This window comes from Rhodamnia argentea, chromosome 7 (assembly GCF_020921035.1).
Source record: "Rhodamnia argentea isolate NSW1041297 chromosome 7, ASM2092103v1, whole genome shotgun sequence".
NCBI classification, from domain to species: Eukaryota; Viridiplantae; Streptophyta; class Magnoliopsida; order Myrtales; family Myrtaceae; genus Rhodamnia; species Rhodamnia argentea.
Window position 1 is genome coordinate 19,622,596 of NC_063156.1, and position 21,965 is coordinate 19,644,560.

The window sequence follows — 21,965 nt, forward strand, 5'->3', positions numbered from 1 at the left end:
GAATGCAAAAATATCTTAATACCAAATATATGTGAAGTATCAATTAAAATATTGCAACACGTTATCTGCTTATTGCGGCGAACCTATCAAAATATAATTTACAACACGTAATTCAACAAAGATTACCCTTGTCAAAGGTAAATTATATTGAATCGGTAAAATCGATAGGTACGTATACAATCGGTAGATTCAGCCGTGGATCGAGGGAATTAGATTCAATTGTGGATCAAGTGATTTGCTTATTGACCAAAAGTATTACACAAATTCACCAACTATGTACGAATCAATTAGAACTTATCGAATCAAATCGTAAGACACGAATCGGGGGTAGATGGCTATTGATAACTATACCTGGAATTATATCAAGAAGGATTCACTCTGAAAGCGCCTAAAATCTTCCCACGGCAGAATCATGTAGAGCTTGTCAACAAATTGAGGAAGAGGAGACATTTTTGGGCTAGAATACAGAACACCTAGAACGATTCTGTACGCAACACCACAATGTGGACAAAGCATGGAAGCCGACCATCCACTTCACTCGAGAGAGACCATGTTGATGTCGAGGACCACTCAGTAATATCTAAGGCTGTCATCGTTTCGCGAATAATAACTTTCAAAAAAATATTTTTTTGGATTTTTCGGATTTCGATTCACAAAAAATAATTGAGTCAATAAAAACAGTTTTCACCCATAGAAAAAATATTTTCAAAAGTGTGGAAAATGATTTCTTCCTTTGAGAACAGGAAAACATTTTCCCTCATCTTTCCTCTCTTCATTCATTCACATTCGTTTTTTTTAATAATTTTATATATTTTTACTTTTTATTTTTTTTCTTTTCTTCTTTCAGAAGAGAAAATAAAATAAAAAGAAGAGAAAAAAAATGTAAAATATAAAATTATTAGCAGGAGTATACGGAGGACTATCAAGTTCGATTTTTCATACGGAACGGCGGAAAATATTTTTTAGTTCATTTTCAAATTTCAGCAAAATACCCAATACTAATAACATTTGGCCAATGAGGCGTTGGTTGAGTTAGTGAGATCCATGGGCCTTAGATAGTTAACTTGATGAGATCCCGGGTTCGAATCGTCTCGGCCGCGTCTTGGGAGACTTAACTGGTGGCATTGGCGCTCGTATCCTCACCACCCCGAAACAAACGAAGCCTAAAGCTCTTGAAGTTATTCAAAGAGAGAAAAATGACTGAGAGTGGCATCTCCAACGTACAATCATGCCTTGGCCCAAAGAAAGGGTAAAGGAAGATGAACGATTCAGGACAATTTTGTATTGTAATTAGAATGTGAAGATAGAGTATTCTGTTTCCAATTGTCGCATGAAAGCACAACAACAGTTCTTCGTCATCATCCTTGAACTTGCACTAGAGAGAGGTCGATGGTCGGTTCGATCGATCAATCGCTAATTGCAGTATTACTTGATACGGGGCTACAACTTCATCAGCACCATATACATCCCAGTTGCCCTTAATCCGATGTTTATGCGAGGCGTGGTTTTCATCTTTAGATTTAGATCAGTCCAGCCATGAAGTTGCTGATACAACTCTTACTCCGAAATCCAAATTACAGCTATAAGCATTGGTTTGATTCCCTTGGCTCGTGGTCTTTGGCATGCATCAGTGACTTCGGCTTTTACTGTCGTTGAGTCGTTGGAAGAAGGACTTCGAGGTCTCGTAGGTCGACCAACAAATCGCAGCGGCCGGGGCGTGGAATAGCATCCTCGGAATCCATCCTCTCATGAGCCCACGATACCCATCCTTCTTCACCACGGCTCGAATGACGTCGCCCATCGAACTGCTGGAGAATCTGTCGCAACCGCAGACTCCCTGCATATTTATGGCGAAGAACAATAGTTGTCATTCCAAAGATATGTCCAGCAACGTTGTATTGTCCTAAAACTACCTATATCGCTGAAGCTGTAATAGGAGCTGCATAAAAACAAATCAGAGTACGGAGAACAGTGGTCGTATATGGTATGAACCCAGGATGCACAGACAACTGAGGAAATTCGGCGAATAAACTGTCAAACGGATGTGGACAAGTAACAACCGGAAAGTGATTATGTACTACAATAGAGAAAACTCAACTGATGAGTCACTATTTAATCCCCCTGTCTGAAAATTTCCAGAAGCATACGAATGGTTTAGGGCCGAAATCGATAGATAAGATAGTCTCCTATACCACTAAACATGCCTGGGTGGAGTCATTTGTCATTACCTGGCATTGCAGCTGTGTCTTGACCACGTCGAGCGGAGTCGTGACTGCAGCCGCCAACGCCCCCGCTGCTGCCCCGGCTGTTGCGTGCACCACCAGGCTCTCGTCGCTTGCTGCTTCCGGCAAGAATGCCTCCATCAGGCCCCGCTTGGCAGCCTCGTATGTTGCGAAGTGCACCGCCGTGAAGGGCGCGTTCATCACGACAGTGGTCCGGTACGACGCATAGAACGCCCCAATCCCTTCCTCCACTAGGACCCGCCTCACGCAGTCGCCCAACCCCCGGTATGGGCTCCTCTCCAGCTGCAGCCGCTGCTTCACCATGTCCATTGGCGTGATCACCGCATCACTCGCCACCGTGGCGCATACCCCCGATGCAGCATGGGCCACGGGGTTGTTTGGGTCGCCAGAGGAGAAGGACTCCTTGAAGAACTCGTAGACCGAGAAGTAGACCGCATGGGCCGGCCCCGCTCCAAGACCCATCGCACCGATGCCCCGGTAGAGTCCGGCAGGGCCTTCGAGCTTCAGGATGGAGGTGAAGGCCCGGTAGATTCCAGGTTGAGTCCGGCAAGACCCGGCAAGGGCTTGCATGCGTGTCTTGAGGGTGTCCACCGGGAACATAGCCATATGCTCGACAGAGCCGGCAATGGAGCCGGCGACCATATATTGCCAGAACAAGAGGCCATCATGGTAGTCAGCAGAGACGGTTAGTTCGGGGCTGATCACCGGGGATTTGGGTACAGGTCCGTATTGGGTAGAAACGTCAGTGGCGGCCATGGAGTGGTGGTGGTGGTGGTGGTGGTGGTGGTGGTGGTGGTGAGGGAGGTGTGGTTTGGAGGTTTAAAAAGCGGAGGGAATTATTGGCGTGTGGAGATCGCTTTCGAGGTGGAATAAGACTGGGTTTTGTCTCCATGCTTAATAATTTCTTCCTGGCGATTTTTTGGGATGTGGGGGTGGGAGGGAAAGAGACTGCACTAAGCAATATATTATGTACACATATATTTAATACAAACATATATAACATTGTGCAGATGTTCTAGGCATATTAGCGTGTTCTACAAACTCATATCGCTAGTTTTAAGTGCCCTAAAATCCTTGAATCTTCTCAAAGACCTAGGTTTACATAATCAACCAAAGTCAAAGGATCTTATTTTCAAATCCAAGACTAGAGTCATCACCAAATTTATTGAAATTATATCTTGAGTTTAAGCTCGAAAAGAATTTTTTTCTAAGTTAAGTAGATTTGCTAATTGAGGGGTCACCTAGTTTGAGTAAATTTCCTATCTAGGATCTAACTTTTGTTTATATATACAAGTGTGTAGCATAAAAAAGGTTGCTTCTTCACGTAAGCAAAATTAGAGTGTTGAAGCCAACAAATCTTGGGTAAGATTTTGTGCAATTCCTTTGTGAGATTGATGTTGAGAAAACATCCTTTAATATAATTGATATTGACAAACGTGTCCTTAGTCTAATTGAATATGGTAAATACATTACTGTATTTTATTCCGAGTGAGACACATGAGAAAAGAAACCTATATTGACTTTAGTTGGTTATTCGGACTCAAGTCAAGAGTATTGTGTATTTGTTTATGAAGGAGTTGAATTATGTTGTTCAAATTAAGTGGAGTGCTACTTATGTAAATTCAACTACACCTTTGAATGGAGACTTATAGGCAAGCATTAACAAGGACTCTATTAAGTTCCAACCCATTGTCCTCTTTGTTCAACTTTTGAAGATTGGTTTTGTTTTCTAAAGAATGTTCGGAAACTGCAACATATCCAGAAACTACCGATATATTCAAAAAGTGTTCATATTTGAACAAAGGAATTTTGTAACATTTGATATGGAAAATTATTCAACAACAGATCGTAGAATATCTCAAGTTGGATATTATCTTCAAGAGACAAGCCAACTTCCAAAATGAAGGCATCTACTTATGGAAACCAAAAATTTGGTTGTATGGGCGACCCAATCAGCAGGATTCAGATTCTTATCACTCAATGGCTATCAAGATACGGTATCGCTCAATTAAGGATTGGAGACCTCCAATTAAAGATTGAAGAGTGATCCTCCGGAGAACCGTCCAACGGTTAATTTGGAGGTGGAGAAGTATAAAAAGAGATCTTAATGTTGTTACGAGTAAGAGAGATCGGAATAAAAAATTTCAGCATGCAGAGAGCTTAATATTCTACATACTTGTCTTCATGAGCTTTATACCACGATCATTGAGAGGCTTTGTAAAAGTGATTGAGAGAAGATAATGTGATCTATCAAAAAGAATGTCATCATTTGTTGTAAATCCTCATGGATTTATCTAGTGGAATCCAACCTATCGGTTGTCGGCGTGGGAAAGTAGATGTAGGCTTGATTTAAGTCGACTTACTATAATTATCGTGTGTGATTTTCTCTATCCTTATGCTCTTCTTAGTGTGTTTTGATAAAATATTGCATATTGGTGTTCAGAATTATAAACCGCATACCTTCAAATTCTGATTACGTGTGATATTTGACTTGATTCTTTTAATTCCATAAATTTCTAATCCAATTCAATTAAAATCACCTATTCACCCCACTCTAATTGTTATTGATATATACAACAATTGGTATCGGAGCGTGGTGCCCATTATTTTATAGTGTTTTATATCTAAGTTAACGATCTAGTGTGTCTAGCAATAATTCATCGGGATCAAACGATGGATAGTTCAACAACAAGCCTCCTTACTTTGACGAGAAAGATTACATATGGTGCAACAAGATGAAGTGGTTCTTCAAGGCGTCAGACAATTTAATGGGGGATATTGTAACACGAGGAGTAAATCCTACCACTACACCTTCTATTACTACAGGAAATGAGAATAATGCTCATGCACCTACTTTGTCGAACTGAATATGTTGATGAACTTGAATTTGGATTGTCTCATGGGATCTCCCTAGTTTATGGTACCAGAGTTCCGTTCCATCTCCAACAAGTGATATCAAAATCGATGGTCTAGATGAGCCTGTCCCAAAATGTATGAATTGGGATCTGATGAATTTCTCAAAGAAAGAATCTCAACTGTGACTCCCGATCATGGTGGCAAGTAGTGCACTCTACCGAGCTTGGCTGAGCCAAGGCAATTAAGGAGGAGTCAAGACAGATATTGTGTTGCAGTCCAACTTGACTGGTTCAAGATGGAGATTTAAGTTTTGATTGGCTCACACTTGACGAGATTTTTTGAGGTACACGAGTGAGGGTGTTACGTAAAAGCAATCCTACACCACAGATGTGATGTAAAGTAAAGTAGTGAATGTATATCATAATTCACTCATAATCTTATGGATTTAAATTTTTTGAGTAAAAGTAATTTGAACTTTATATGTTAACATTTTACCAAAAAAAAAAAAAAAAACTTTATATGTTAATAGACTTGGATTTTGACTTTTCTTTGACAATCTCTCTAGGTAAAGGTTTGATGTTTTCATTGCGCCTCTCAACAAAAACTAAAGCGGATAAGTGCATTATAAGTCCTAAAACTTGTCATGAAAGTGCAATTTAGTCTCAAAACTTTGAAAAAGTGCAATTAAGTACTAAAATTTGACATGAAAGTGCAATTGAGTCCTAAAAAATTTTAAAAAAATGTAATCATGCCATAAAACTTATCAAATTGGTTCAATCAAGTCCTTTTATTAATTGTACTTTTTGAAAGTTTTAGAACTCGATTAAACCTTCGTGGCCCGTTTTAGGACTTAATTGTATTTTTCTTTTTTGTTAAATTTTAGTACTTGATTGCATGTTTGTAACAAGTTATAGAATTTGATTACATTTTTTGAAAGTTTGATGGCTCGATTGCACTTTCGTGATAAGTTTTAGGACTTCTAGTGTATTTACCCCAAAACTAAATTGTGTATTCTCAAAATGAGAGCATGGCATTAGTAGTACTCTTTAGATTTCGGGTTTTGTTAAATTCAAATTCAGAACTTGTAAAAGATCAATTGCGGGCGCCTTTAAATTTTATTGAGCTTGACAAGACAGAGATTTATCTCCACAAAGCACGCCGCGTGCTATCCACAAGACCATCGTCCATATCGCAGCGATAAGTCTTCCATGCCACATGAAACATCCATCGCTCTCATAATCGTCGTATTCCTCATGAAAACGAATGGGAGATAAGAGCAGATAGACTGAGAGCCACGTTTCCGCGGAATCGTGTGGTATCCACAAGCTTTTCATTTGCATGGTCTTAAAAGAAGATAAACCATTTACTGCCGCTATCGCTAAAAAGGACCCTCGCCGCATCATATCAGTAGAGCGGTTCCGATGAACGGTACCGGCATCGACATCGTTATGCCACCGATTACGAGATTTATATGCCATCGGTAGTAATTTATGTGAATCGCGGATGAAACATACATAATCGCAAGCGTAGCAATGTTTAGAAAATATGGAGAATTAATCAGGAAACTGGGGTAATCAAGGACCCAATTGAGAACTCCCACCATCGGTCCATCAAGGTGGAGCATGAGATGAATCGTCACAATCCCCGGAACTTGACAAAGATGAGGGGGATAGGTTTGAATTGAAGCAACTCCTGGGGTCCCCCGGGCACCACTAGAAGTCAAAGTCACGTTCCGTTCCTTTGCACTAGTGTCTAAGATTCCTTGCTTTTGGAGTCCACCTTCTTCGATTTAAGCAAAAAATAGGCACAAAAAAAAATAAATAAAAACCAAATAAGAAAATAAGAAAAGTTAAAATAGGCCAATTCTGTCGGATTCGTATGTTGTCTATTGGGCTTGGCCCATTATAGTTCAGCCCGGGAAAGCCTTTGCTCCGAGCTCTCGAGTTGTTTCAATTCCCTCCCCGTTTGAAGTTCCTAACCCAACTCCTTCGGTCTGTGCGACAATTTACGGAGGACCAAAGTACGAAAAATCTATGAGGACCGTGCTTTCTCTTCAATCAATACATCACTCACTTTCAGTTTTAGTTAAATTTGAATGTAGGTTTTGTCGATACTTGTTGGCTTAACATAGTCTAACTTGTACCATGTTAATCAAAGACATTAATAATTTGATCAGCCGGGCCATCGAGGATCTGGATATCTATCTCGAGCACGACATCAATGTTAATTGAATGGCTACGTGAGCAATCCTAACAAGCAAGATGCATCCATGTGAAGTCACTCTTGCTATATCCTCGTTTCATAATCTTAGACCAAAATCTCGCACGACCGACCCTTTGGATTTACAAGCAATATGTGTGTATATGTATTGTTGTATATAAGTTTCATCATATTACACAATAATATTAAAGGGTTGACTGAGTGGTTAAGTGATTGAATCAAAATTTTCAAACCTTACCAAGCATGTTGCTAAAGCCTAGTAATAACATTCACAACCCCATGTCGGGTAAGAAAATATTTATTTTCATCATTCATCAATTATCAGACAACTTTATGCTCCATATTCAACACTTAAAATCTTTCCCACTTAAAATTTGGTACTCAAAATTTTCAAAACCTATTTTTCAGTTTGATCCAACCAGCCGCTAGTATTATGCCCGGTGTCTTTATATGAATTGTATAACTCAGATAATGGAAAGTTCTTTATTTTTATCCTTATATTCCAATGTTAACATGAACACCACCAAAATTTTATTCGCTTTTCTCATCAACATTTTGAAATTAAACTCTTGCAATTAATTCTTTGTTTTTTCTTCTTTTGGGATAGGTGCAACTGAAGTTTTAAAACTTATTATGAAGGTGCAATTGAGTTCCAAAACTGCAAAAGTGCAATTAAGTCATAAAAAATTATCGAGTTGATTCAATCAAGTCATTCCGTTAACTCCATCCAAGGCTAACAAAAAAAGGCTAGCATAGCTTATTTTATTATTCTCTTAAGACACGTGGCGATAATGTGGCGCCGACCAAGCGCCACTTTAGAAAAATACAAACTAAATTAGTTTTAAAAGCTAAAAAATTTTAAAAAAAAAAATCACATTAATGGTTGTGGCCAAGCCCTCATCGATGGCCGCTAGGAAAGGTCGGCAGAAGTCACCTAGGCCTTCTCGAAGCCTAGCAACCCTCGTCTGCTTCACTGATCCCCAAGATCTCGAGGAGGATCTGTTGGCCTTGCACTAGATTTAAGGAAAGGTTGTTGGTCCTCTCTTTTTTTTTTTTTTTGGGGGGGGGGAGGGGGGGTGGTGGTTAGTCAATGCTCTCCCGGCCCTAGCCAAGGCCTCTTTGACCCTCACCAGCCTTAGGCAAGGTAGAGCGATCGTCGCTCGGACCTAGGGCGAGGTTGTGCCCTTCCTTAGATCCGGGCTTGCCGGGCATCGCTAGGCTTTGAGAAAGCCTAGGCGACCTCGGCCGACTCTTCACGGTGGCCGTGGTGGGGGCAACCGGCGAGGGCTTGTTCCATTTTTGTTTTCTTACTTGGTTTTCAGAAAAGAATAGTATCATTTTTAATCAATTTATCTAATTTAAGTAAAATTTGAAAAAGAAAATGATAAAAAAAAATCTAGGAGAGAGAAATTAATAGAAAATGACATGTCAATATTTTTTGTTTTTCGGTTAGACGGAATTAACGGAAGAACTTAATTTGCAGGTCCGAATGTTTCTTTCTTTTTCTTTTTTTTTGGTTGAAGGTCTAAATGGGTTAAAGAACAAAAAAATCCACCAAGATTCGAGTTAGAGTATGAGATAGACCTATTTACACACATGTGGAGGACGATGTTGAGTTTGCGGACCCAGACAAAATATTTATAATATGCCCCTAGTTAAGTAGAAGAATATGTGGTCGGTAGCCCTATTTTTATTTATATTTTGGTTAGAGGTTGGTAGCCCTATTTCACCAATATCGTATTGTAGAAAAATTAATCAATACATATTAAATGGACTAATTTGAATCGAATCATTTTCAATCCGATCCAAAACAACGATCTATTCATTTGACAAGTTTATACAAAGATTAGCCCTCAAACAATACAAATTGATATGTTGATGTATAGAAGGAAAATGATACGAATAGTCAATGAACGTTGAGCAAATGGAATGGCTACATTGAATAATTACCAGCAGCTAATGAACCACACTGAATAAATCAACAGTTTGAGAATAGTATTGCACGTTGAGCCAAAGTTTATAAACTATTCATACTATTCTCTTATCTTTTTACGAAGGTTACTCTTCTTGGCTTCAAGATCTTAACCTGGACTGCTATGGGCACTCGTTTTCCCGCAACCATGCCATTTTCCACGAAGCTGTCGGTGCCTCCGTGTGAAACTGGTCAAGCGTTATAGTGAGAAGATAGCAACTCGTCAGCGAGTTTTCAAAGCTCACTCGCGCTACGTGGATAAATATCACTGGTCCGACTCTTATTCCCCATCCAATCCCTTTTCTAGCCTTGGAATTAATGAATCTTACTTATTGCGTCTAACTTTTCCTTACACTTAGAGGGAAAATTACCAAAAGAGTCCTAAACCTATTATATTTATGTCAATTCTATCATAAACTTTTCAATTTTGCCAATTGAGACATAAACCTTTTTAATTGTGACAATCGAGTTTACAAGATTAATTTTGACTAAAAATTGATGACATGGATACCGACTATCCTAAGTAACACGGTCAACATTGACGTGAAAATTCTTTTAATCTTTTTAAAATAATATATTTTTTAATTAATATTTTTCTGTTCCTTCTTTTTTCTATTGTTAAGGGCCGACAAGAGACCACTAGCCACCGGCCGAAGCCTAATGACTCCCGGCGGCCACCGGACGAGAGCCCGGTAGCTCTCGCCAACCGTTGGCAAGGGTCATGGCCCTTGTTGGCCACCGGGTGAGGGTTCACTACCCTCGTCTAGATCCAAGCGAGATCCGCGACCCTCACTTTTGCTGGCGAGAACCCGTGACCCTCACCTGGTGGCCATGAGGTCACCGAGCCCGAGCCGGTGGCTAGCAACCCCCCTACCGGCCATTAACAATAAAATAGAAAAAAAAGAATAGACAGAAAAGAAAATAAATAAACTAATAAAAATTCAAAAAAAGTAACAAATAATCCATGTTAGCGTCGAACGTGCCACATTGGATAGTTGACATTCATGTCATTAAATTGACTAAATGGACTTAAGTGACAAAATGTAAAAATATTAGGACTCAATTACCATAATTGAAAGATTTAAGACCGAATCGGCACAAATGCAATAGGTTTAAGACTTCTTTGATAATTTTTTCCATAATTAACACGTAAAGATGATGATAGAAGGATTTGTATTTAGTATTTGCATAACTTTTTAAAGTTTAACACGTACTACGAGTTTGGGTGGAAAATCAGTAATCAATTTCTTGCTTATTAAAGTGAAAATGACCATGCCTAAGGGTGAAGTTGAGTTAAATCAAGTTAATGATTTTTTTTAATCCTTTTCAAAGCATACATTCGCGAATTAGAAGCACTTACACAATGTTATCCTTCGGTTTTAGTCCAAGATCACGTCAGAATTCGAGTTCCGGGCTAAATACAAGGTTAGATTGAAATTTACTTTTTGTTAATGTAGCATTGACAAGTTTGAACGATTGAATCAAATCATGTCCAAATGGCAAATTATCGTTGATTCGGCTCGACAAGACTCGATCAACACTTAGTACCGTCTTTTTAGAGATGAAAGATCAGGGAGACGCTGCCCATAATCATCTGTCTGTTTTATTTGAGCGGTAACAACTCGGTATACTCGAAATTGAAATGTCCAAGATCGATGAGCTTATCACCGTGGCCTATGGAACATGTCAAATGAAAGTGATGGGCCGCGATGGGCGGAGCGAGTGTGCTCCAACGAGCAACTGCAGCGCGTGACCTTAATTCTTCAGCAAGAAAGGACAAAATCTTGTAATCTTGTGGCTGCTGCCAGCGACGGTGAGAGAAGAGAAGGGATTGGCTCGCCACGTGTCTTGGGTATCTTGTCGAGATTCTGGTTTCACATTGGGTCGTCGTGAGGCGGCCACACGCCCCCAACACCTCACCCACCAGATCCTCGCCACGTGGATCTGATCCGGCCTCCCCTGATCCCCCATGCGTCTGGAACTCTTTGGCTTCCCGTGCTCCGTTTCGTCTGCTATAAAAATGTCAAAGAAGCCGCGTTGTGTAACTGGGATCACGCCTTCTCCCTTCTAATCTCCAATTCTTTCTCCACCTGGTTCGGTGTATTTCTCTCCCCTCTCTCTCTCTCTCTCTCTCTCTCTCTCTAGATCAGAGGCGATGTCGTCGAGCCTTGTTTCAGCTTTCTCTCTATGGCCAAGTGATAAGCTTTCCTCCATGCCCATGGCAAGCTCATTCGCGCCTTCGCTGCGTTTTCTGCCATCAAGTTCGAGGCAAGGAATTGCCCGTGCGGCACGAGTGCGAGCCTCCGCAGAAGCCGATGGTCCTGTTCTCACGGGCATCGTCTTCCAGCCTTTCCAAGAGGTCAAGAGAGAAGAACTTGCGGTCCCGTTGTCGCCTCAGCTCTCCCTCGCCCGTCAATACTATTCCGAGGACTGCGAAGCCGCGATCAACGAGCAGATCAAGTAAGTAGGGCGAACAATGGAAGAATGGTTTGCGTAACACGATATCATAGCGCATATATCACTAGTTTTAACGTTGGTGCTCCTTATTTTTATGCCTCCGGTTGTCTGTGTGATGTAGTTGCGAATGGTTTATGTATAACACGGCCATTTCCGTCATTTGAATCATAAACTTTTGTTCTTGCTCTTGTGACTAGTGTGGAGTACACTGTGTCCTACGTTTACCACGCCATGTACGCATATTTCGACCGGGACAACATTGCTCTCAAGGGCCTTGCCAAGTAAGCTGATTGAAGAGATTCGTTTTGATGCCGTTCTGATTGGTTTGATACTAAATCGGTGTTTTAATTGTTCAAATGTCTCTGGATTATCAAAGATTTTATAAGGAGTCGAGTGAAGAGGAAAGAGAGCATGCTGAGAAGTTGATGGAGTACCAGGTTAGATAGAAGCTCATAGTTGGCTTCATTTTGGTCTTACTTCATGTAGCTGAAAGGCACCATAATTACTGATGATTCTATATGCTTTTGTTCTGTTAATACAAAGAACAAACGAGGAGGGAAAGTAAAACTTCACTCCATCTTGATGCTGCCTTCGGAGTTCGAGCATGCCGAGAAAGGGGATGCCCTTTATTGTAAGCTTTTTAGCTAGTTTCTCTGACTGTCCTTTGTAGTTTCAAGGTTTTCGATCAAGTGCAGTTTCTTTTTCGCACAATTATTGTCACGAAATCGGTTCATGATAGTCATGTTTTTTTTTCCTGCTCGGTTCACCAATTCAGCAATGGAGCTAGCGTTATCTCTGGAGAAGTTGACAAATGAAAAGCTCCTGAGCCTGCACAGGGTGATAATACTCTCAAAACTTTCTGTGCCTACTCTATAGGTTCTTGTATGTTGTTCTCCAAATGAGCCGAAAAGTGTTGCCGGACAATTTTTGTCCTGCTTATTTACAGGTTGCAGAACAAAACAATGACCCGCAGCTCCAGGATTTTATAGAAAGCGAGTTCTTGTATGAGCAGGTCAGCCCGAGATCCCTTAAATTCCTACTTTTTTCCCCCACAAGTGATGTTGATTACTTTCGCGAACAGACGTTTCAATTATCAGGAAGATGATTCCCTCTGTTCTATTGTAAATATTTGGAAGAATCTGCAACTCCTAATATATTCTGGCACGTCCATAGGTCGAAGCAATCAAGAAGATAGCAGATTTCGTCACACAGCTGAGAATGGTCGGAAAAGGCCATGGTATGAATCTGAAACCGAAAGGAAAACTCATCCTTTTCGTATTCTATAGTGGAAGAAAAGAATGACATCGCCTTCAACAAATCAGACAATAGGCTTCGTAATAGGACCCTATTTGTGTTCCTGTCTCTCCATCTTAATATTGAGTTCTAACTCAGGCCGTTTTGGCAACTTCCAGGTGTTTGGCATTTTGATCAGAAGCTATTACATGAAGGCGACACCGTATAATGTCGCAACCAGGGGGTTCAGATCAAATCTTTTCCAGTTTGTAGAAAGAATAAATCATCACCAAGACAAAGTTTCCTACTTTTTTTCGGTTGAAACCAGGAGAAAGCTTTTAAGAGTTTGTGTTTGTAGAAAGTTCAGTTGCTCTCTAAATAAGCTCTATTTCCCATAGTGAAGTGAAAATCCGAGGATAGAATTTCAGTCCTTGAACGCTGCTTACCAACACGTCACAGGCTGGTCTCCCGGACTGTGCAACTTCACTTCTTTTTAAATTATACAAAGGAATGTTAAAAGCTATAGCGGAACTGCCCTGTTTTGCTGATTCGAATACGGCTAAGAAAACATAAAATCTAGCATAGATTCGATAGATCATCGGTGCAACATAATTATCCTCCCGCCTCTTCTACACGAGAATAACTCAACCTTTAGGATAGGTCAAACAGGAACAGAAATAAAGCATGCAAAGGAACACACTGTAACAGATATTATGGCCTCAAACTGCCCATAAAAATTGACAGGAAAATCTATTTCGGAAGAGCAAAATTAGTCAGAATTGCACTGGAACCAAAAGCAAAACGTCCACTTCCCAAAATCCTCTTGTAGCTAAATAACAACTGCTAGTCTGCTAATCCAACACATGCATCAAAAGTAAACTCACGCAGTCGCGGATGCTTGAGCTGCAAGCCTTTTCCTTGCCTCCTCGATGATGGACAGCTTGATACCCTTGCCCTTAGGAAGGGAGACCCAAGGCTTCGTCCCCTTTCCGATGATGAAAACATTGCCCAAGCGAGTAGCAAACTCGTGGCCTTGCGCATCTTGGATGTGAATAGTCTCAAAAGTTCCCTTATGCTTTTCACGGTTCTTGATAACTCCAACACGTCCCCTGTTCCTTCCCCCAGTAACCATGACAACATTCCCGACATCGAATTTGATGAACTCAGTGATCTTGTTGGCCTCAAGGTCCAGTTTGATTGTGTCGTTAGCCTTGATCAGAGGGTCTGGGTAGCGGATAGTACGGCCATCATAGGTGTTGAGGTATGGGATGCCTTTCTGCCCAAACTGGACTGAACGAACTTTGCAAAGCTTGAACTGAAATGACCATATTCCGTGAAATAAGAACAGTGAATATAATGCATAAGAAAATTCAACACAATCTTTGTGCACTAAGTATATTTAATGCAACCAACAAAGCCCATTGAGAGAGATGGTAGACCAACCTTTGCCTCATCATCCCTAATGCTGTGAAGTCGGAATCGGCCCTTAGTGTCATAGAGGAGACGGAAATTCTCAGTTGTCTTGGGAATTGAGACCACATCTGATAAGTGAGATAATGGAAAAGGTCACATATCAGCAAGCTAAACTACAATCTTGCAGACCAAAGGACAAACATAATACACAAAATGCTTCCCGGATATCATCCACTGCTTCCAGTGGAGCTTGAAAAAGAAAAAAGAGCACGGAAGTCTCAGAAATGAAACGAGGCATCGACGTACCCATGAAACCAGCAGGGTAAGTCTTATCTGTCCTGACTTTGTTGTCAACGAGAACAAGGCGCTGCATAAGGATGGCAATGACCTCACGATACGTAAGAGCATATTTCAGCCTGTTACGCAGAATGAGGATCAAAGGCAAACATTCCCTGGATTTGTGAGGTCCAGATGATGGCTTAGGCGCCTGCACATCCAGAGATGACATTAGAATGCAGAAATGAAAGACCCCAAAAAGGCACAGCAACAACTCATCTGAAAGAGAAAAGGGAATTTGACGGGGTCACTCACAAATGCACCACCTAGCTTGTCAAGCATCCAATGCTTGGGAGCATTGAGCCTCTTTAAATGCTTCTTCAATCCACGTGCCTGTTATGTGCAACAACATTACAATCGATGAGGAAAAAGGGGTAAAAAAGAAACTTCCTTGGTGGACTAATAACGGGGAAAACAGCAAATCGTCACGTCTCCGACTTTGCATGTCAACAAATTTTCCTATACCACTGAAGTTTCACAAATTTGCTGGACCTTCAGGGCTCAGATTCATTCCAATCAGAACTCATAATCAACTAATTTGCTACTTCACGTCAGCGCAAACACATCCAAAGGAAACTAAAAACACAAAGCCCCAACCGAAAAATAATAGAGAGCCAATCAATGACTCCAGAATGAGACGGGTCTCATTGATTTTACTTCAGAAAGAGACGTCAGGCATCTACAAAGCCCTCATTCTGTCTAGACACTCCACCAGAAAATAACAAGGACGCAACCTCGAGAGCTCATCACCGCCACCCTCCTACAAGCACAAGTAATTGCAAACATTTGCAAAACTACTTCCGCCAAGAAACATTCAACTTTCACATTAAAGGATGTTAACACACCATTCCAAATCTCCAATCTACTAAGTACCAATGCAGCGAAAGATTATTCAGGAGGTTGCAGAGACAGGGCCGACATGGCGGGGAGGGTCAACGAAAACATAAACCAAAGGCTATGCAGAACGAGAAAGAAGATCCAGAGAGAGAGAGAGAGAAAGAGAGGGAGAAGAGAGGGTTACTGACCATTTTGGTTGCTTCAGCTCAGACGAAACGGCGGGCGGGCTTTCCCCACCAGTCCTCAGTTCTCCTGAAATAGGACTCGATTCGGCCGCCAGAGCGAGCGACAGAGACGGTGTGACGGAGGAATGAGAGGTTCCGTCGAAACCCTAGATCCTTTATTCATCGCTCGGGACATTTGGGCTTTAGGGCCTTATTCTCCAAGAGCTTGACTAGGCCCATGTCGATGGCCCAACTGAATCGGCCCAAGAACCACCATTATGAGCTTTGAACCTAGATGGATCTGTGAAAACATGTCTCTTTTACTTTTGCCCCTAACAACGGGCCGTCGAAACATCTCATACACACCAAGTAATCACCTGAGTGCACTGTAGGCTGCCACGTAGGATCGACTGAACGGAAAAGATAGCCGAGGGACAATTATGTCAATTTAAACCTTTTTTTTTTTTTTCAATTGAATCATAGACCTTTCGCATAATTCGAAAAAAAATAAAGTATTATGAAAAAATTATTCACTCCTACGTCGGCCTCACCACATAAGACGGCCCGTGTCAATGTCGGTGCTTTCTGGCAAAAAAAAAAAAAAAATTATTCACATCTACTCTGGCCTTATTACATAGGACAATCGATATCCATATTAGCGATTTCCAGTCAAAATTGATCGAATGGACTGAATTGGTACAAATGCAAAATGTTTATGACTCAATTGACCAAAAAAATATTTGTGACTCAATTGGCACAATTGCAATAAGTTCGGAACTTTTTGATAATTTTTGCCCTAGAAAAAAAATGGCAAAACTAAAAGTACATACTTTTTTTGAGACATTTGAAAAGTGAGATCATTGCTGACCTCGACCCTAGGTACATGGATTTTTTTTGGACTCCATTTGTTTCTCAAAAATAAATAATTCAAAAAAATTTTTTTGAAAAAGGATTGCTTGAAATATTAATCAATTAAAAATATTTTTATAATTAATAACAATTTATATATAAACATCTTAATTGACAATAAAAATATATTTCGTTCATTCATTTTTGTAAGTGATACGAGCGATTTTTTTTTTAAATGTATTTTTCAAGTCATTCATTTTTCACTGAACAAACGGAGTTTTAATCAATGTAAAATGAAATATCGGCGAATTCCCGAGTAGTCCTTACCAATGCCATGAATTATCTTGTTGGCTGACCTTATTGAAACGAGTTACACTGATGAAATCCTTTTTGTTCCTCATCTTTTGACTCGTTTAGCGCATTTCTATTGCGGCATTTGCGAGATGAATTATCTATGTCTAGTCAGTGGTTTTCAAACCCACATCCACATCTAATCTAATAATATGTAACATAACGTGTCATTGTAAAAGTAACTTTTGAACATTAAACGAATGTAATTGAAAGATTCTTCCCTTTTTCTAAATAAAATTATCAAGGTTCTTTTTAAAGAAGTACAAAATTTCTAGGAAAATCTCTTGAAATCTCAATCTGGATATGAAGATGTAATTATATCCACATATTTTCATATATGCAATAATTAATAGAATAGACTCTATATGCCAACCAAGTGATAAAGACCTTTTTTTTCTATTTTCAAGAAAATTTTGAGTTAGAATATGTCACAATATCATAGCCATATAAATACGAAAAATTAACAAAAAAGCCCTACCTATTGTAATTGTGTCAATTCAGTACCAAACATTTTCTTTGTTAGTTTAGTCTTAAACTTTTTGCATTTGTGCCAATTTAGTCAATCTATATAATTTAGAAGAAAATTGCAAACATGGTGCAGCCTCTCCTAACGAGACGCGATCGTGGAAAAATTTAAAAGTATTTTAATATTTCTTGTAATTTTATTTAATATTTCTTTTCTTTCTTCTTTCTCCAATTGATCGCCCTATCCTCACTCACCCCTAGCGTGGTGTGACCTTGTCGTCACTGGGCAAGGCTCAACCTCACCATGGCTGGGGAAGCCAACCTTGCCCAATGATGGTGAACTCGAGCCTTGCCAAGCCAATGTGAGAGTTCACGCTTGCCAACCTCGCCTCTAGTTGGTCGTCGAGGTCCGGCAACTAGTTTGGAGAAAGAAAAAAGGGAGAGAAAAAATAGAAAAAAAAAAGTAAAAAATATTAAAACACTATCCATGTTAGCTTTGGCCCTGCATGTTAGTGACTTTTTGCCAAAATTAACCCGATAGACTGTATTAACATAAAAACAAAAGGTTTAGAAATAAATTGGCAAAAGAAAATGTTTAGAAATGAATTTGCAACAACAAAAAAAAGATTTAAGATTGAATTGACATAATTGCAATAGGTTTATGATGTTTTTGGTAATCCTCCCTTCATAAGTATCATATATTCCTTATCATATAAAAATGTAATAAGTAATAAAATTCACTTAATTAGAAAGGCAAAATATTTATGCCCGTACAATGACGTAAAGTGACTTTACTGGGGCCAACAGGTCATTTGGTAGAAACAAAAAATTACAAATCTACCATAGAATAAAACGGAGAGTGAAATCGACTTGACCGCTTCCAGTTGAATTTGTAGTAAATCGCACCGACTCTATACCAAAAAACACATCAAGAGTACAAAAAAAAAAAATTTATAACAGTAAAATCAAGTATGTGATGGACGATATATATTATGCGATAAAGAAATATATAGATAATTATTATACGACTCAATATTATGTAAAATCATAATTATTGATATTGGCCCCTTCACCTAAAAGAGAACTTAATTTAGCGGCTCTTTCCAAAAGACTTAAGTAAAATCACTTTGGTTAAATCTCGATATGAAAATGCGGTAAAATGCAAGATTAGTGTTGATTTTACTTCAAAACTAAAAGATAGGAGACATATGAAGTTCGATAAGGAGAGAAGTGCCAAATGAATTTACGTGTAAAACAAACAGGTCTACGTTATTTAAATTCCACGGTTATTATTATAGCAATAGCGCTACAAATTTATTGTACTTTCGTATGATTCGAATGTGGAAAAAGCGGGAGTAGTTTTATAGCTAAGAATGAATGACAGACAGTGTCAAGAGCATCTGTTTCAGGGACTCTTGCGAACAACAAGAAAGAGAATCCTCAAGCTGGTGCGATCGCGACTCCATCACCTTCCATCCATCTCTTTACTTCTGCTTCTAAAAGAGGGAGAGATGCCTTCAGTTGACCTCATTTATTGTCCCAGGATGGCCTGTCGAGTCCAACTTTTTTAACTGTTTTAAGATGGTTTGTTTCAGGCCAGTGAAGTTTACGCATCTCTCTTGTGATTGTACGCGTCGATTCGAAATAGAAGTTGGTCCTTTCTTGTGGATTTAACTCGATTCCGAATCGACACCACGGTGGTATTGGTCACATTTCTTAATCGCGCTGCATGATTCACCTAACGCGAATGGAACATGAACCTTGATCATGTGCATGTCGACATCAGATTCATCGGGTCTGAGAATTTAATAAAACATGAAGTAAAATGCGAATCATTTAGAGTGACGTGAACGAATGTATGTCCTGGCGGATTCCGCGTTTAAATTGCGGCCGTCATGCAAGTCGCATTTGCGCTCGGACAATTAACAACCGCAAACACGAAATGGCTTCTGGTGGCAGGCTATTCCCCTTCGCTCTTGTGACCCTGCTCCTCTTCCTCATCTCCCCATCTCCGTCCTTGTCTTCTGATGATGGCAAGGTGAACTTGTCGCTCTACTACGAGAGCCTGTGTCCCAGCAGCGCAGATTTCATAGCCAACCACCTCGTGAAGGCGTTCGACACCGATCTCATAGACATTATCAACCTCAAAATCGTCCCTTGGGGCAATACTCGGATCGACAGTCGCACCGGAGCATTCATATGCCAGGTATAGTTTCAAAATTGAAAACCCGAATTTCGTTCTTCACGTCAATACGTTCTCTCGCCCGATGATTTGGCTAGTCCCTGTTATGAGTCCTCTGAATTCTGTTGTAGCATGGTGAGGTTGAATGCTACCTCAACACCATTCAAGCTTGTGGCATCGAGGTCTGGTCTGATCTGGTAAGTGCAGCTTCCGGCCGCTTTGGCCCTCATCTATATTTTTAATCTAAATACACGATGTGCCGAAAGATTCTTGCTTTTGGTTCATACTGACTAAATTATTTTTCTCTTAATGCACCGTTCTTCCTGTTCAGAATCCGCATTTCAATTTCATTCGCTGCGTGGAGCGTAATGTCTCCGAGGGTGGGCTGCAAGCGGGGAAGATCTCTGCTGTGCATCAGGAAGAATCCTCAAATGTCGCAGCCTCAAAATTGTGGGAGTCTTGTGCGGAAGAGCTGAAATTGGAGGAAGCAGGCATATACGAGTGCTACACCAGCGGACGCGGAAGAGAGGTAAAAACTGGAATTTCTTCGTAACCATAAGCCAATGCTTGCTTGCAGCATATTCTACCACCATTTTCTCACGATCGATGGATGAAGAACCATGTAATGGCTCAACGAATGATGCTCGTTTTGAAGGATTCGCCGCCCTCTCACCAGTCCTCCATCTGAACTTGATCTGGGTTTAGGAATTGGAAGAGAACAGTATGGTCAGCTTCGGAACCCAGAGTCTCCAAAGATCCTAGATTTGCTCTTTGAAATTCGTTTCATATTTTGCAGCGTCTCTCTCGTAGAGAGAATTAAGCTGCTACTAGACTACAGTATTCCAGTAAAAATCGGCATGTCTAGTCTACTCCTAGAATCATCACCTCAGTAATTGTTGGGATGCGCTTCTGTCCCTTGATCTAAACTTATGAACTGACTGTTGCCAACTCCAAATGCAGCTTGAACTACAATACAAAGCTGAGACTGATCAGCTTAGTCCGCCTCACGGGTACACACCGTGGGTGGCTGTGAATGACCAACCGCTCTACGATGTTCGTATCCTAATACCCTTCTCTCTCTCTCTCTCTCAAGCTGGGATCTGATCTGATACGTTGTGGTTGCAGGACTACATGAATTTCATGGACTACGTTTGCCAGGCTTACGAGGGCGGCCCGCCAAAACCCGCTGCTTGCAACTCGACTCGCCGAGGAGCGAATTCCGCCATCCGCTATGCCGATGAAGCAAGAAAACCCAGATCCCCTTTTTGGTCCACTTAGACCAAATCAACAGGAAGTGGAAGAACTGAACCATGTGTGCTTAACAAATAGTTTGCGCCACGTTTCTAAATAAAATGCCTGTTCAGATAGACAAATCCATTGGCTATTTGGTTCATCGAGTTTATCTTGCCAAATATTTTTTTTGTTAGGCCATCGTCGCGCGGTTCTTGATTTGGGTCCAGTCGGGGTTATCGATTCTTGATGTTGCTTGGAATTACTTTCCAGATTGATATCACTCGATTTTGAATTGCGACTAGGCGAAACCACATCTCAGATCTATTTCTTGAATTCGTGGATTTGGAAGATGTAATTAGCCTCTTCTAACGGATAAAGCGTCCAATTAGCATCAACGGGATAACACACTCCTAGATTTCCGTAGGTCTTCTTATACGGGACGGGCTATGAACGGGTATATGTCGCCATTTTTCGCAAGAGTACGTGAAAAGAATTTGGCATTCTTACAATTGTAATTGAAGATGATGTTGCCACGACTTTACATCGATTGTACTTCAACCGAAAGAGCTTGCATATCATAATAGGAGCATTTTGATTGCAAAGTCCTGTAAAGATAAAGAATTTTATAAGTATTTATGTGATCATGATATTCATGGCACAATTATAATAAGTTTAAGACTTCTTTTTGATAATTTTCCCCTTCTCGATCTCGTTCTCGTTCTCGTTCTCTCTAATTGCCACTGAATATGACCTCCTCCCACTAATCAACTCCATGGCTTCCATCAAACTTGCATGGCTTATTCTCCAGCCACATACACAACAAAGATCCCAATGGGACTTGCAAACGGTCCCTTATTTCTTCCCAACTTGGGAACCAGTCAAGGCAAGAAACAAAAGGGCGAGTCAAAAAGAGACTCCCACAGCTAGCCATGCCTCTACAAGCTGCTGGCTTTTCAAATCTGACTCAATTGATTCCAGAATTGCATGGTAATACTTGATGTTCTCTTCGAAGAACTTGGTGAAACCCAAGCGGTTCCGCGATTCGTGGCTACTTTCTCCATGGCCAAAGTTATTATGCCTCCGGTGGCGGGATTTGCAATCGCCTCTTTTGCCGTCGTTGTCACCTCCTCTTTTTGCTTAAGACTCTTCACCTC

The 21,965-nt window shown here is 40.5% G+C and overlaps 4 protein-coding genes across 5 annotated transcripts; 2 read left to right on the forward strand and 2 right to left on the reverse strand.

Moving 5' to 3' along the window:
• Positions 1–1,364: 1,364 nt before the first annotated feature.
• Positions 1,365–3,011, reverse strand: LOC115745832 (mitoferrin-like). Its single transcript, XM_030681438.2, has 2 exons — positions 2,229–3,011; positions 1,365–1,837 (listed from the first exon to the last, which is right to left on the reverse strand). The coding sequence occupies exons 1-2, from the start codon at positions 2,997–2,999 to the stop codon at positions 1,628–1,630; spliced, it is 981 nt and encodes a 326-aa protein (XP_030537298.1). The 5' UTR covers positions 3,000–3,011; the 3' UTR covers positions 1,365–1,627.
• An 8,310-nt stretch (positions 3,012–11,321) lies between these two features.
• LOC115745833 (ferritin-1, chloroplastic-like) lies at positions 11,322–13,512 on the forward strand. 2 transcript variants are annotated; one of them, XM_030681439.2, is made up of 9 exons: positions 11,322–11,751; positions 11,946–12,029; positions 12,125–12,185; positions 12,292–12,379; positions 12,524–12,585; positions 12,695–12,760; positions 12,922–12,985; positions 13,161–13,193; positions 13,228–13,512. In XM_030681439.2, exons 1-9 carry the CDS (start codon positions 11,447–11,449, stop codon positions 13,377–13,379), a joined length of 915 nt encoding a protein of 304 aa, XP_030537299.1. In that variant the 5' UTR covers positions 11,322–11,446; the 3' UTR covers positions 13,380–13,512. The 2 variants fall into 2 exon arrangements, with proteins under 2 accessions (XP_030537299.1, XP_030537300.1); XM_030681440.2 differs by having other exon boundaries at positions 13,161–13,430.
• Positions 13,513–13,674: 162 nt separating this feature from the next.
• Positions 13,675–15,910, reverse strand: LOC115745834 (40S ribosomal protein S4-like). The gene is made up of 5 exons (XM_030681441.2): positions 15,756–15,910; positions 14,986–15,063; positions 14,701–14,881; positions 14,425–14,522; positions 13,675–14,296 (listed from the first exon to the last, which is right to left on the reverse strand). Exons 1-5 carry the CDS (start codon positions 15,756–15,758, stop codon positions 13,862–13,864), a joined length of 795 nt encoding a protein of 264 aa, XP_030537301.1. The 5' UTR covers positions 15,759–15,910; the 3' UTR covers positions 13,675–13,861.
• Positions 15,911–19,319: 3,409 nt separating this feature from the next.
• On the forward strand, positions 19,320–21,166 carry LOC115745854 (gamma-interferon-responsive lysosomal thiol protein-like). The gene is made up of 5 exons (XM_048282435.1): positions 19,320–19,602; positions 19,710–19,775; positions 19,910–20,107; positions 20,539–20,631; positions 20,704–21,166. The coding sequence occupies exons 1-5, from the start codon at positions 19,339–19,341 to the stop codon at positions 20,854–20,856; spliced, it is 774 nt and encodes a 257-aa protein (XP_048138392.1). The 5' UTR covers positions 19,320–19,338; the 3' UTR covers positions 20,857–21,166.
• The last annotated feature ends 799 nt before the right edge of the window (positions 21,167–21,965 follow it).